At 32.9% G+C, this 14,525-nt stretch overlaps 1 protein-coding gene across 2 annotated transcripts; it reads right to left on the reverse strand.

The window, feature by feature from the left end:
* Positions 1 to 2,919: 2,919 nt before the first annotated feature.
* Positions 2,920 to 8,798, reverse strand: LOC124360118 (facilitated trehalose transporter Tret1-like). 2 transcript variants are annotated; one of them, XM_046813449.1, is made up of 2 exons: positions 8,693 to 8,798; positions 2,920 to 4,508 (listed from the first exon to the last, which is right to left on the reverse strand). In XM_046813449.1, the coding sequence occupies exons 1-2, from the start codon at positions 8,751 to 8,753 to the stop codon at positions 3,187 to 3,189; spliced, it is 1,383 nt and encodes a 460-aa protein (XP_046669405.1). In that variant the 5' UTR covers positions 8,754 to 8,798; the 3' UTR covers positions 2,920 to 3,186. The 2 variants fall into 2 exon arrangements, with proteins under 2 accessions (XP_046669405.1, XP_046669406.1); XM_046813450.1 differs by having other exon boundaries at positions 8,676 to 8,728.
* Positions 8,799 to 14,525: the final 5,727 nt, after the last annotated feature.

Consider the following 14,525-nt stretch of genomic DNA (forward strand, 5'->3'; position numbering starts at 1 on the left):
AATAAAAAAAATATTTTAACAGCGAATAACATAAATAAAGTACTCAACCTAATCACATTCCCGTCGCGTGCCGTTACTTATTGATAGCCTTAGTTATCAACGCTTATCAGGTCCACAGTCAAGTTGGACTGACGAAATTTTAGTTGTTTTTATCGGCAAAGTAGAGTATACCTGCTCTAATCAGGTTCAGGCATGCTCTAGTTGTACTATCTGCAGATGAACTTTGCAGATTGAAATAAATAAACCTCAATACCTAAAAGTATCCTCAACGCGAAGAAAGTTCATGTGTGGCTTTTAAAATAGACGAATCTTATATAATAGACATGTTCTCATGACCTATTGACTCTGAAAATTTTAAAGTTTTACTCTACGATAACTGGTAGATGAGTTATTCTACATGGAACTTGTAAAAACCAACTAAGTCTCATGACTCCACTGGGAACCTGGAACATTACAACCACAGACAGGTTATAAAGTGTCCCTGATTATAATATTTACATCCATAATTTATCACATCGACTTCGATATTCATCCATAATATTAATGGACATAGTTCCAGACAATATAATATATATCATAGATCCATTGAGAGTTAGTAGCAGAAAAGTATATCAGACGTGGCAAAAACCTCGTAAATTGCCATCGTCCTTTAGCTCGACGATCCGCATTTAGACGATATTCATAATTAGTTGAAATATTCGAGTACTCATATAGCCGTATTCGATATATTTCGATGTATCGATTAATGCTTTTTTTGTTTTCTTCCTCGTACATCTTTGAAATGATAATTAATTATGGTCTATCAGTCGACGAATTCGTTAGATGTGAGTCATTAGTTTGGCTAGTTACACTGTTTACTTCATTCGATAATTGTGATTTAACGTAAAAACTAATTATAAAACAGTTACAGTTTACATTAAATCAGTGTAATAATATCAATATTGATATTTGAATGTATTCAAATGAGCTTTCGTTTGTTTCGAATCAAATATTATTGCCAGTTGCATACAAGTTTAGCGAATTATTGTTGATGTTAGTTTAATGCGGAAAAATATAATAATATATATATGCATTTTTTCAAATTTCATGGCCTATCGCGTGGTATAGGCAATATAAAAGCAATTCATATGGAGAATTTTGAAAGAAACTCAAAACTGCAAAAAAATGTTTAAAAAATTCGTACTAACACATATTAAAATATATATTGCGTTTTATTTTTACCAGAAATATCTGTAGTATATATTTCATGTTAACGCAAAAAAGAATTTGTCAAGTGGTTATTGAACTAAAAACATCCCTCCCCCCGCAAATATAACCACTAAATGACCAAGAAAATATTTTTAAAGTTGTGAAAGCTACTATAAATCTCCTCCTTAAAGGTATACATTCTAAAATAGTTCTTAGAATTTAAATGCTGGGATACAAACGAAAAAGTTCCTTAGGTCTACGATAGTTGTGAAAAATTGGTTTTGGAACTAATGCTTCACTACTGGCACTAAAAACTATCCTTGTTGATATTCTTCAATTTTAATTCAAATATTTGTAATCACAAGGCTTCTAGAGAAGTAGATTAGAATCCCATTTTGGTTTTCGTGCTCCACTTTGTTTAGCACGATTGGCCTTAGCAATACTTGGACTTTTGAATTATTTACTGACCGTTTTGGTTTTCGTAAAGATCAGTTTAGAATTATTAAGTTCGTAATATTTATTACGCTAAGGTATACATATATAAATATGTTATCTGTATACCTTAAGGAGCGCAAATGGTATATTAAAAATATATCTTTGATTGTGGTGTACAACTAAAGGAGGATTACATCAGGTTTAGAGATTTCCCTTCTGGAATATTTAGACAAATTTTTATAACTGTCTTTCTAACAGTCTGTCGTATAATCTGTTTTATGCTTCATGCCATTAAAAAATCTTGAGATATCTCGGCTCCGTTGTAAAGAGCCATCTTCGCTCAACAGATGTTAAACTAGTCAGAGCCAGTAATGCAAATCATCTGGAGGACTCTATGGTGTGATTGGTTGAGCAACCAATCAGCGATCAATATGAGTTCTTTATTAGAGGGTGCTAGCTTTTGGTGTTATATCTTATTTTAATATCATAGGTATACCAGTAATTTCTGGGAAATAAGGGACGTAGAGTTGTTATAACTGGGATAAGGAAAAGAGGGCATTATTCAAAACTCTTAAACTCTTTAGATGAATCGGATCTCTGTAAATCAGATCAACGTCTTTAAAAAAATGCGAGAATTAGGTATCAGAACATGTCACAGTTATATAAAAACAATATTCTGCATGATTAAGAAATTGAAGAACTGTTTGAGATTATTACGTTTACGCTGAATGATACGTTTACGCTGTGTACACGTAACACCAGGTCACGTAAAAATAAGTCAGCAGTAATATTAAAACTAACATGCAATGAAATTGGGAAACCCCCGCCCCAAAGCGCTTACGACATTTCCCTACGTTTATCCAACTAATAAGAGAAGACTTAAAAATGATCAAGAAGGAAAATAAAGTTAAAGACAGCATCAGGCTATCAAAAAGTCGGCTGCCTGAGATATGCAATATTAATCGCTGATTGGTTCAATTAATCGCTCCAGCCAGTCATAGTTCAAGTCCAACTCATCAAAGGCCAGATCCAAACTGGCTCTGCAGTTTTGTTACATATCTATAAACTAATTTAAAATTGTTATTGTTTTACCAATGTTTCAAAGTGTTATGAATAGAAAATTTAGATGTTAGTCATGGTAATGGTTTCGTAAGTCTAAGAACTAATATTAACTTCTGTATTTACTATTTAAAAATAATTATTTTATTTTATTGTCTTGTTCAGTAGGAAAAACGATATTATTCTAGATTCATAGCGAAAACCAACACACTGTAATATTTAAATAATACACAAAACTAAGATATTTATGATTTTTATTGTGCAAAAGCAATATACAGTTTCAATATAGTTCTAGGTAGAAAAGCAAATAACGATTGTCATAAACATTCTATACAGTAAAAAACAAAAACCTATTTTTAATTGTATATATTAAAAAACAATTACTTACAATACAAAATAACGTAAAAGTCCATGTAATAGATTATATCCATGTATTACGTGTAATAACTGTTACGATGTAATTCAAATAATATATAAATATTAAACCGAATATAACAAACACTTCTATTGTTTAAACTTCAGGAGCTCTTCCCTGATCTGTACAAAAGACTTTCCTTTCGTTTCCGGAGCGTTGAAGTAACAGTACGTGCCTCCAACTAAAATAGTTATCGCATAGATGTAAAAATTTGCATATAATCCTAAATAATCATTAACTGGTTGATATAATAGCAACGATATCAAAGAAAAGAGTGTAACACATATTGCACAAACGCTAGAAGCAATCCCTCTGGTGTTGGAATTGAAGAGTTCCGAAGTATAGACAGAGCACAAGGGATACATTCCTGAAGTGCATAAACCAGAGTAGATAAGAATCAAAACTGGAGCAATCCAACTAAATGAAGAAACTTCTACCGAAGTATTAAATAATAGGTAATAATATGTTCCTGTGAAAAATTGAGAAATGAAAGTTCCAATGCAAGATGTGATCAGTAAAGGCCTTCTTCCCAGAGAGTCTGAGGTAAACGAACTGACGACCCCCCCAACTAACATTACAATACCGAGTACTATGGTGACTACATCTGGTGGAATAGAAAGATTAGGAGTCTTATCGAATATTTGAGTTGCATAAACAGTGATAGCTCCGGTTCCACTAAGGATATTAGCTCCTGCTAACATCAGAAGAATTGTGAGTCCTTTTCGTCCTTCTGAGGAGGTAATGAGATCACGAAAACCAGCGGATCTCTGGTTGGCTTCAACATTTTTCTTTATCTCTTCTAATTCTTCTTGCAACTCGTCAAATGTTGCGTCCCTGAACCAAGTTAATGAGGTGCGCGCTTTTTCAATATCTCCACACATCACGTGATAATAAGGACTCTCAGGCTGCCAAAGGAATAAAATCATGAAAGGTATGTTCAAAGAGAGCGTGAAATACGTGAAGTTATAAAAACTAAGGAAAGGTCCCACTGCATACTGGGTGAGATATCCCACCCACCACGAGTTTAAGAAGATGCTCGTGATGGCTCCTCTGTTTTCTTTGCTAGCAATTTCGCCCAAGTACACAGGAGCAGCGGTGTATGTAAGTCCCATCGTGAGGCCTTGCAGGAGCCGAGCTGCTCCCAACATTGTTACTGAAGGGTGGAAGATGATCAGCAGCCAACTGACGATGTAGAGTGGTCCAGTGGCAAGGATGAGTGGTTTGCGTCCTATGTAGTTGGATAGAATACCGGCTGGCAATGGAGTGATGAAATTGCCGAGTTCTATGATAGGAATGACCCAAGAGGTTTGTGCGCTTGTCATCGGAATCTCACTATCAGGCCCGAGGAGGTGGTCCAGAATCGGGGTGATCCACCCAAAGCAGGCTGAAGAATTTACAGCACTTAAACATGCTGAAACAACAGGAACAACTTATTGTCAGATAATTTGTCAATGAAATAATCTTTCAAAGAAAGTCAAGGCTTGAACTTAGACTGCAAAAGTAACCATTAGTAAAAGTCACCACCCCTATTAAAGAGATGAGGCGGTGGTCACACCACTGAGGAGTAGTTCACCCCAGGATAACCTGCTATCTATACTGATAAAAAGCATAGCTGACCGATAACGAGTTTCATTGGATATAAATATTTTGCAAGCAAAACAATGCATGTCTTTCCTATGTTTATCTAACATTACTATGTTGATAAGAAAATTAGTCGGTTAAAACTAACTAATTCGGTTAGGAATTCGTGTTTGTCTTTATCCTGACAGAATATTCGGTACAGTAAATGAAATGAATTGTTATGGTTGCTAGCGTACTTACTGTTCAAATATGTAAAATTAAAAAAAAAATGTGATTAAAACTGTAAATTAAAATTTGACTTATCGCTGGATCGTTTAGAGATCTTTATTTATCTTGAATCATTGCAAAATTAACATTGTGCCACCTGGTGTCGTTATCAATCCAACTATTTAACTAATTTAAAAGGAATTTAAAAGTAAAACTTTTCGGGAAGAATATATCATAAAATCACTTTTGAAATCTCATGCTATAGTGATACGTTTTTGTAAATGAAGCATTTTATAAAAGATACAAGCCAATGAATGACATCGAACACTTTATTGTATGATAATAATCCACGACTTGAATTTAAAATTAGACGTCAGAATCACAGTTTGAAGTCAAATGTGATATTTGCAGGCCTACAATATCATGGTGTAAGAAATGTAACACTAACCCAATAAATAACGTGGTAAACTTTACATGTTTCAAATAATATACAATTATATTACAATATGAGGAATTTAATAACATGTTAATGTGTAATTCTCCAGTTGGTTAGGAGCAAATATACATTTAACTTCACAACACTAAAGTGAAAAAATACAAATACCTCACTGAATAACGTTTAATAAACTGCGAAATTAACGTAATAAATTATAGAAACAAGACTGCAATGTTAAAACCGCACATACATTGTTCTCTTGGGGGAAAACTCAAAATCATTTTACTACAGCTGGCTCTAGAGGGGCGATCGCTATATCGAGCAATCTATACAGGAAATTAAAAAAGTTACTTTACCTAACTTTGTAGTAATATCTTATACAATTAGATGAGTCACTTAGTAGCACTCTGGATATCTACGCGTGTGGATAGTAACGCTTCTATCAAGTAATTATTTTTGTCGTAAAAGTCAATGTCAATAGACAATGCAAAATACTGGTCGGCCAACAAAATATTGGCAGATAAGGTATGGGTTTTTAGTTTAATCTGTTTTAATTTCGTGTTTAAACAGTTTTTAAAAAGCTAGATATTTTCATTTCTTTTTTTTTATTTCAAAAAGAATTTATTTCACAGCACTAATAAAATTTACAAGAGACTAACACAAAATAAAAAAAATCAAACAATATAAAACCATTGATCATGAAATATTTACAAACTTAAAACAATTAAATAATAAGATAATCTTCAAACAAACTAAATGTAAACTTAACTATAAAAAACAACTTACGACAAAAATAAAACTCAATAATTGTGAAATGAAATGGACCATCCAATAGGGAAAAGCCCGACGAAGTATGCACATCAGATTAAACTAACGTAGTAAAAGAAAACTCAACGAAGGATTGAACCGCTACATAAATAATATATTAATAAGAAATTCATATAAAATCTATAAAAAAGCTAAAATTAAAAAAAATTAATCTGAATTAGCTATAAAAGGTAATAAATACGAACTAAAATATACACATTATTAATTATTTCATTCAACAATTCACATAAAGCACTCGCAATTATCCAACGGAAATAAAAACATTTTTAACTTAAAAAATGATTTAATGGTGCTAGATGATCTATTTTAAAGGAAATAACATTAAACAATCTTGGAGCATTATATGTAAAAAATGTCTGAAAACAATTAGATTAGGGTTTGAAACCGGAACAAGGACAATTCTGGAATAATGTTTTGATACCAGGGTATTCTTATTAATTTTCCGCGTCATTGAGTAAAATACCAATTAGCTAAAATTGCTAAATTGTAGCCACTGACATCAGCTAGCAACTCTTCTCTCTACACGCAAGCTTGAAGCGTGCTGAACCAGTGAACTGTAGTGATGGGGGTTATTTAACGTAATAGCTACCCTGTAACATGTTTGTAAGAAAATCCCTGTTATTCAGGTAATTGGGTGTCAAAGAACAATCAAATCATTCGTTTCGTTGCCGGCAACGGTACGCTCAGGGATACTAGACTAACGGTTAGTCTAGTATCCATGGGTACGCTTGAGCTGGAAAAAGTCACGTGTAAAATGTTTACAATTGTTTCCTAATGACAAATTATGATTAATTATTGTAATAGTTCTTTAAAGACATATTAATAGCTTTTAATTGTATTATTAATTTCAAACGATAAAATTATGCGAATGTATGAATCAGTCATACCATAAAGCCACAGAGTTTTATTAATTTTTCTAATGCATATTTGGTTATATAATTATGTGATAAATAATATTACATTGCTTCTCGAAAGTTTGTATTTAATTATAGCAAATGCTACTTGTAGGTATCTCAAAATAAATTATAATAACGAGATTGCAGATTTAATTATAAAGTTTAAACACTTTATTATAATAAGAAATTACGATAACTTTGTCCTTGTTTGAACAAATGTATTTCAATAATGTTACTAGAAACAACAGCCACTAGAAAACGTTGTCAAAACAACGTTGAGCAATTACAAGATGTGACGGCCCCTACGCAACGGTCAGTCGGCAATAGTTGCTGAAATAATACGTTGCTGTAACGGGGAGCATAATAACGTTGCAATTCGTTGCCGCAAACAATTTCAACCCCTATTGAATTGTAAAGACGGCAGTACTGGTTTGTACGACTCTGTTATGAGAAGATAGGTGGCCTTTTCAACCGATTGTGCTGTAGATCCCACATAATGCGCTATCATAAATTCGACTTGGGTAAAAATGTTGGACGGTATTGTTTCTTAAGCGACGATTTCTAAATAATTGGCCACTGAACGTAATGAGTAGGTGTGAGGTGTGGATGTTGTACTATATTATGATCTAGAAAAGACGCGAATAAATCAAAATATCCGTAGGGCAACAATAAAACTTGCAATTGTTGTTTTTGTTATCCGTTTCGATTTGCAAACCGGCAAATGCCTTAGTCCAGATTAGGTTCTAATAAATCTCTTCTCCAATCCTGGTGAACCGACCCTTGTAAGTGTCAAACGAGGCGACTTAACTTATGTGAAACACTAACCCATTCTAATATTATAACACTGTTTTTTGTAGTTAAAATAATCTTTTAACATAATCTTTTGTGTATTATTTGACAATAAAATACAAATTTAGGCTTTATTTGTTTTGAAGAATAGGAAATTAATTGGATATAAAATATATAAACCTCTATACAACACCACACAGACAAAATAGTACAAATATATTACTAGTAGTAGTATTTAGTAGCACTAAATAGTGGGTATTTAGTGTCTTGTTATAGTAGTGTAAATATGTATAAAGTTACATTAATTGTAGATGCTTGTTTTTAAAGCTAAGTTTCATTTAATATAAAATTTAAATAAATGGATTTATTTTAGTCATAAATGTAGGCTATATGTGTTAGTTTAATTCTTTATGAGGTTAAGTGGTAGAGAGGACTTTTTAGTCCTAACTTTGCCTCTAATAAAGACATTTTCATTTAATTCATTTCAACACTCGGGTTATTTCTTCTACACTCTTTGATATTGTTGTGCAGCTCCCCCTACTGATATAATACATACTATTATATAATTGGTCGTTGGAATAAATCTATGATTTTCTCACTTGTAATTAAAAAATTTAAAATTATCTAATTCAGTTTCATACGTCTAATTTTTCCTAATCTAATTTTCCTACGTATTTATGTTTGACACTTAAACTTTAGCATTTCCATGGTGTGTTACTGGCCTGCTTACTAACCAACTTACTAGAGTGGTAGTCTATATAAGTGGTAGAGAGGAATATACTGCAGTATAGCTGGCAGTGAAGAGTTTTTCTATTTAAAAGGTAGAACAGTAGAAAAGTACCTGGAATAAAAGTTTACCTGCGACAGCAGCTATGTACTGATTGAGAAGTCCCCTTGACTTGCCACACTTCACCGCCATCTGTATTCACAATGTGTTGCACAAGACACAATCTTTGCCCAGGCCAGATAGCGGATACTTTAGGCATAGATTATTCTAGCATTTTTTAAAGAGAAGTACTCTAATAATTACAAAGTTAGGCTTTCCCTGAATTTGACTGAAACAGTTTACATTGTCGTTTTAGGTTGTGCAGTCATTTTTGGTCACCAAGTTTTGGTTTCAACATTCTTGACACATTGAGCCCTGTTGTGTACTAATACATTGTAAAAAAGTATATTATTATAAATTAAAATTGTAAATAAAAATGTAGTTTACAAGGCGATTACAGTGATATCAGGAGAACACTTGTGGATAGGAGTGCAGAAACATACGAACAGTGTACAACAAATACAAGGAAACCTAAGAATATACATGAAAAAGAGTGTAATAAAAAAAAAAAAACTATAGACTTAAGTACTTGGATTCTACAATAATCCGTATTTGTGCGATAGTTAATTGACGGCGATTGGATAGTCTGATTATATTGGTTACACAAGAGATAACCCATCCAATGCTATAAATTTTGGTAAGGTAAAACCGACTCCTCGGGCTGCCTTATGTAGTTAATATAATCAAATGTACGGTGTAATCCGAACATCGAGTTTCGAGAAGCAATTTTACAATATTCTGATGAGTTATACCTTAGGGTTGAGTAAGGCCATAAAAAGATGTAATTTCGATAAGAAAACATATTAAAAATGTGTGATTCCTTAAATTTTATTTCATTATACAATATAATTCTATTAAGTCGTAAATGTTACAAAACATGTCACTTCTTGGTTTGACTTATTTAAATTATGTAAACATTTCAATTATTAATCTTTGGCAGTTTTTATTTTGATATGATTTAATAACTGTCAATACTTCCTACTTCAAATGCCAACAAGAGTGATCATAACATTTTTTATACATTTACACAATTGTTTTTAACTAAAAAGATATGGCATTCTTAGGTCATAAATGAATACAAAAAATGTCAATCTTTGAAGCTATAACTCATGTAAATTGTGTAAACATTTCACATTTATGAATCTTCAACATTTTTGGGGCTTGCTTGGTTTTGCATTTGATGAACCATGTTTCTACTTTTTCTGTATTTAGAGAAGATGTCTTAAATAGCTTTGAATTTAACATAAACAACATCTTTCAACTCAAAATTCGATTGCATCTTCATATTCCCCTCCATATGAGACCAAGTCCAGTTCACATTCACTAGTGGTTGGGCGGGCAATTACATGGCCGTTTCACTAGTGAATATAAATCACACTATTTCCATAATTCTTATCCTCTTAAATTAAGAAAAAATCAATTGTAGGCTTCTTTTTTATTATTTCCTATGTACTATCCATCTTATGTTTTATAATATTATGCCTTAGTCAGTGTGCCTTGTTCTTAATAGTATTGTTTATTTGTGAGTATTTCAATGTCCTCTGTAAAATGACTATCACTCCTGACAGTGACATTTGTAGTGTTGGTTCATTCAGTCAGTACGAGTATATCGTATCGTAACACATATAATACAATTCATAAACCACTAAACAAGGTAGTGGTATGCCGTACCATGTGTCCAGTAACAGACTTCACTGAGACTACTTGTAAAGTTTCAACTCTAGAGATGTACTAGGGACAGGCAGACAGTCATTCAGAAGATAAATGTTTACACCCTCCGGCAAACAAAATGAAATAGAGTGCACTTACTGATTGGTGGGATTTAATGACAGTATCGTACAATATTTCAACTCTGCAGATGGAATATTCCTCGTAATATCTTGCCACATTATACATTCATATTGTTGTTAATTAAGTTGGGTTCCATAGCAGTGTTTAAATAATAAAAGTCTACATACTTTTCTTTTTACTCTATGCTACGCGCCAAGTAACCAGAAAGAAGATTATGCTGAATCTGTACGTGTTTGGGTAGTTAGGTATGTTACATATAAATATCTCAAATGATTATATTCAGTTTGTTTACAAATTTGTTTCTTCTTCTACTTTATTTTGCTATCATGATTACCTATAACCAATTTAAAAGTGTTCACTAACGCTCAGCCTAAATTCCTGGAATGTCATGCATGCACCATTGTTACATATATAGAAATAAACCTACATTTAAAATTTGAATTCTTTAGGTTATTTCGTTTTCGAGATATCGTACGGACCGACAGAGAGATTGAAATACAATTTTTCAGTCCCTCGATTGATATGCTTAGATAACGCTCAGCCAATGAGTTAATATTTGGCCATAATTGGATTGGGCGAGATTGAATTTATTGCCTGAGATCGATCTCACGAGTTAACATCCAATGAAGTGTTCAAGTGGGAGATATGAAAGAATGGATTTGCACCAATTATAAGTGCCATGAATTTGTTGGAATGTCTGATATAACCTGCTGCAATTGAACATAAATACAGTATGTTTGTGCTGTAATACAACATTTCATGAAGTGTAATTATAGGAGAGTAATTGCTCTTGTAAATAGCTTTTAGTAATTTATTTTCACTGACATTATTTGTCTTCGTAGGCTTACTCTCTTAAAACAATGACATCATTAGGATAATTATTCCACGATCAAATATTTTAATTCAATTGAATTTCCATTATAGAGAATTTCTTAAACTTTTCGTCTAAATTTCCCTCGGACAATACCTCAATAATCTTAAAATATTTTGTTCCATTATTATTAATGCAATTTAAAATGCTTTTTGACGAAAGAATCTATGAAACGTATATGAACTACTAATTTCAATTACAAGTATTTTAAGAGAAAATTCTAAAAGTTGTTTTTTTTTATATAAACAACCATTAAGTATTGTACAGTAGTGTTACATAAGTTAAGTCCAAACATTAGTTTATAATTACAATTTTCCCCCCTCGCCTCGCCATGATACACCACCTATGTTTTTGTACTCATGGCCTAACGTGTTTATAAATTTACACACATACTTATTTAAACTATTTAGGAAGATCATATTTGAAACAATATTATAATTCCATAAAAATCTTCTTTTTCTGCCAATCGATGTAACCAATAATTTATTATATAAGTTATTTGTAATTTTGTTTTACATTTTTAGTAAAATACAAGAGGATTTGAACCTGAAAAATTGTTACAGGTCTTTTCAATATAAATGTTTGCCAGAGGAAATTGAGTAAAAAATAAATAAATACATTTAAAAAATACGTGGACCCAATATTAGCGTAATGATTGTAGATGTTAGAATGAATAATTTATTCAATGTTTATCAGTAAGCCAGATATTTTATGTACAGCTACTATACAGTACAGACGCGTGAAAATATGTTGTAGAGCCTTCAATTTCTCAAAGGCAATAACGTAACACACTCGTATAGCTTGATCAGAATATATTTCAAGGCGTTGGGTTAATTTAATTACCACGTTTCAAAGCTCATGGTTTTAGAAAGTGTACAGCCTCTAGAAGGAAGATAACTACGGAAGATTTCAGCCTTAGAGACGTCCAAACCGTTTAAATTTAAACGCTTTTAGGCATTGGCCTTATAGTAGCTTTAAGGTACTCCGGTCTGTGAAAGTTCATAATTTCTGGAAAGTCCAGCCTCTAGAGTCGTTCAGCTTAGTGAATGTTCTAGTATGGGAATATTCGACTCATGTAATTATCTAGCCTGTAGAAATTTCAGTCCTGTGGTATTTTTCAGTGTATAAAATTGTACGTGAATTTAAATTAATCCATTGAACGTGGTCATAAACTGAGAGAACATGTTTCAAATACAAAACACGTCTAAAGAAATCCTTCAGCACTGGTTCTAGATACCTTAGTTCATATTTCATCGTTGTATCTTCTATATGAGTGAAACGGGCTAATGATAATTTAGTCACAGAGTATGGAAAGACCTAGTAATAGAAATGTAGTAGAAATTATCCTAACTTATATGTGTCATTTATATGAAATTAAATTAAAATTATAAACACAAATGAGAAACTTATAGGTAGAGCAAAAGATTTTCCTTTCCTTTCTGGCGCGTTGAAGTAACAGTAAATGCCTCTATAAAAACCACTAGTGAATAAATGTAAACATTGCCATACAGACCCAAATAATCATTAACTGGTTTGATATGTATACTAACGATGTTAAAAAAATATTGTAACAAATATGGTACAAATACAAGAAGCAATCCCTCTGGTATAGAACTTAAAGAGTTTTGAAGTATATACAGAATAGAAGGGATACATCTCTGCAGTGCACAAACTTGAACAGATAAGAATGAAAACTCGAGCAATCCAACTAAATGAAGAGATTTTACTGAAGTCTTAAACAATAGGAAATATTAGCTGTGAAATGATGACGCTTCCGATTAACATTACAATACCGAGTGATATAGTGACTGCTTCGGGTAGAATAGAAGTTTAGGGGTCATATTGAATTTCTGAGTTTCATAAACAGTGATAGTTCCAGTTCCACTGAGGAGGTCAACACTTCTCTTTATCTCTTCTAATTCTTCTTACAACTCGTCAAAAGTTGCGTCCCTGAACCAAGTTAATGAGGTGCGCGCTTTTCCAATACCTCCACACATCACGTGATAATAAGGACTCTCAGGCTGCCAGAAGAATAGCAGCATGAAATGTATGTTCAAAGAGAGCGTAAAATACGTGAAGTTATAAAAACTGAGGAAAGGACTCACTGGATACTGGATGAGATATCCCACCCACCACGAGTTTAAGAAGGTGCTCGTGATGTCTCCTCTGTTGGCTTTGCTAGCAATATCGCCCAAGTACACGGGAGCAGCGGTGAATATGAGTCACATCGTGAGGCCTTGCAGGAGCCAAGCTGCTCCCAACATTGTTACTGAAGGGTAGAAGACGATCAGCAGCCAACTGACGATGTAGAGTGGTCCAGTGGCAAGGATGAGTGGCTTGCGTCCTATGTAGTCGGATAGAATCCCGGCTGGTAGTGGAGTGATGGGAAGGCAAAGGCCTATGATAGGAATGACCCAGGACGATTGTTCCTTCTTAATTGGAATCTCACTGTCAGGTCCAAGGTTACTTTCTAGCCACCACTAATGTGCAAGGGCGGGCTACTTGCAAGGTCAGAATCGCTCAGCGGTCACCCATCTAGACATCGGAGACGCTGCTTTAGCACCTCCTGGAATAAGCACCCAATTCCAAAGGGATGCTTATTCAGCGCATGGGTATGGCCCAGTCTCTGAATTAGCACCCCCTAGCATTCAACCCGCAACACAAGCAGATTTGTCTTTTATAGATTTAATTTAATCATAAATATAACAGTTATTATCTAGATTTTTTTGACGCTGTCACTTATAAGCTCCTATCTACAATTGTGTTGATATAGGGATAAAAGATGAAATAATACGTTCTTCAAATATGCCTATTTTCTCTTCAAAATTCCCATACTACTTAATATTACATGATAATTACTCAAACTAAAAAAACTAATGGACCTTAGGATTCCTCCCCTGGCACACAATGTCCCAGTTTTGTAAAATCTTTCACTCATAACTTTGCTTTCCCAATTTTTTCTAAATATAACAAATTAACAGAATTAATTAAATAACATAACTGATTTTACTTCAGTTAATTCTTTCAATTCATAAGTATATACAATTAATTAATATGCTCAAAGATAAAAAAAACCATAAACCTACAATTTCAACTTTGAGTCTACGCACAGGTCATTAAAGCCCATGTAGGCTCTTTTTCCTTTAAGTTTCTTAATTAAGTTTTTTAATTATAGTCTGAAAAAATATTGGAAAGAATAAAAA

Source organism: Homalodisca vitripennis, chromosome 4, assembly GCF_021130785.1.
Source record: "Homalodisca vitripennis isolate AUS2020 chromosome 4, UT_GWSS_2.1, whole genome shotgun sequence".
Taxonomy (NCBI): Eukaryota; Metazoa; Arthropoda; class Insecta; order Hemiptera; family Cicadellidae; genus Homalodisca; species Homalodisca vitripennis.

What these genes read in the sequence shown, in the direction of transcription:
- LOC124360118 (XM_046813449.1), bottom strand. Translation starts at nt 8,753, where the DNA reads ATGGCGGTGAAGTGTGGCAAGTCAAGGGGACTTCTCAATCAGTACATA. An exon ending in GTACATAGCTGCTGTCGCAG is followed by an intron (nt 4,509 to 8,692) that starts GTAAACTTTTAT and finishes CTGTTGTTTCAG; the next exon opens with CATGTTTAAGTGCTGTAAAT.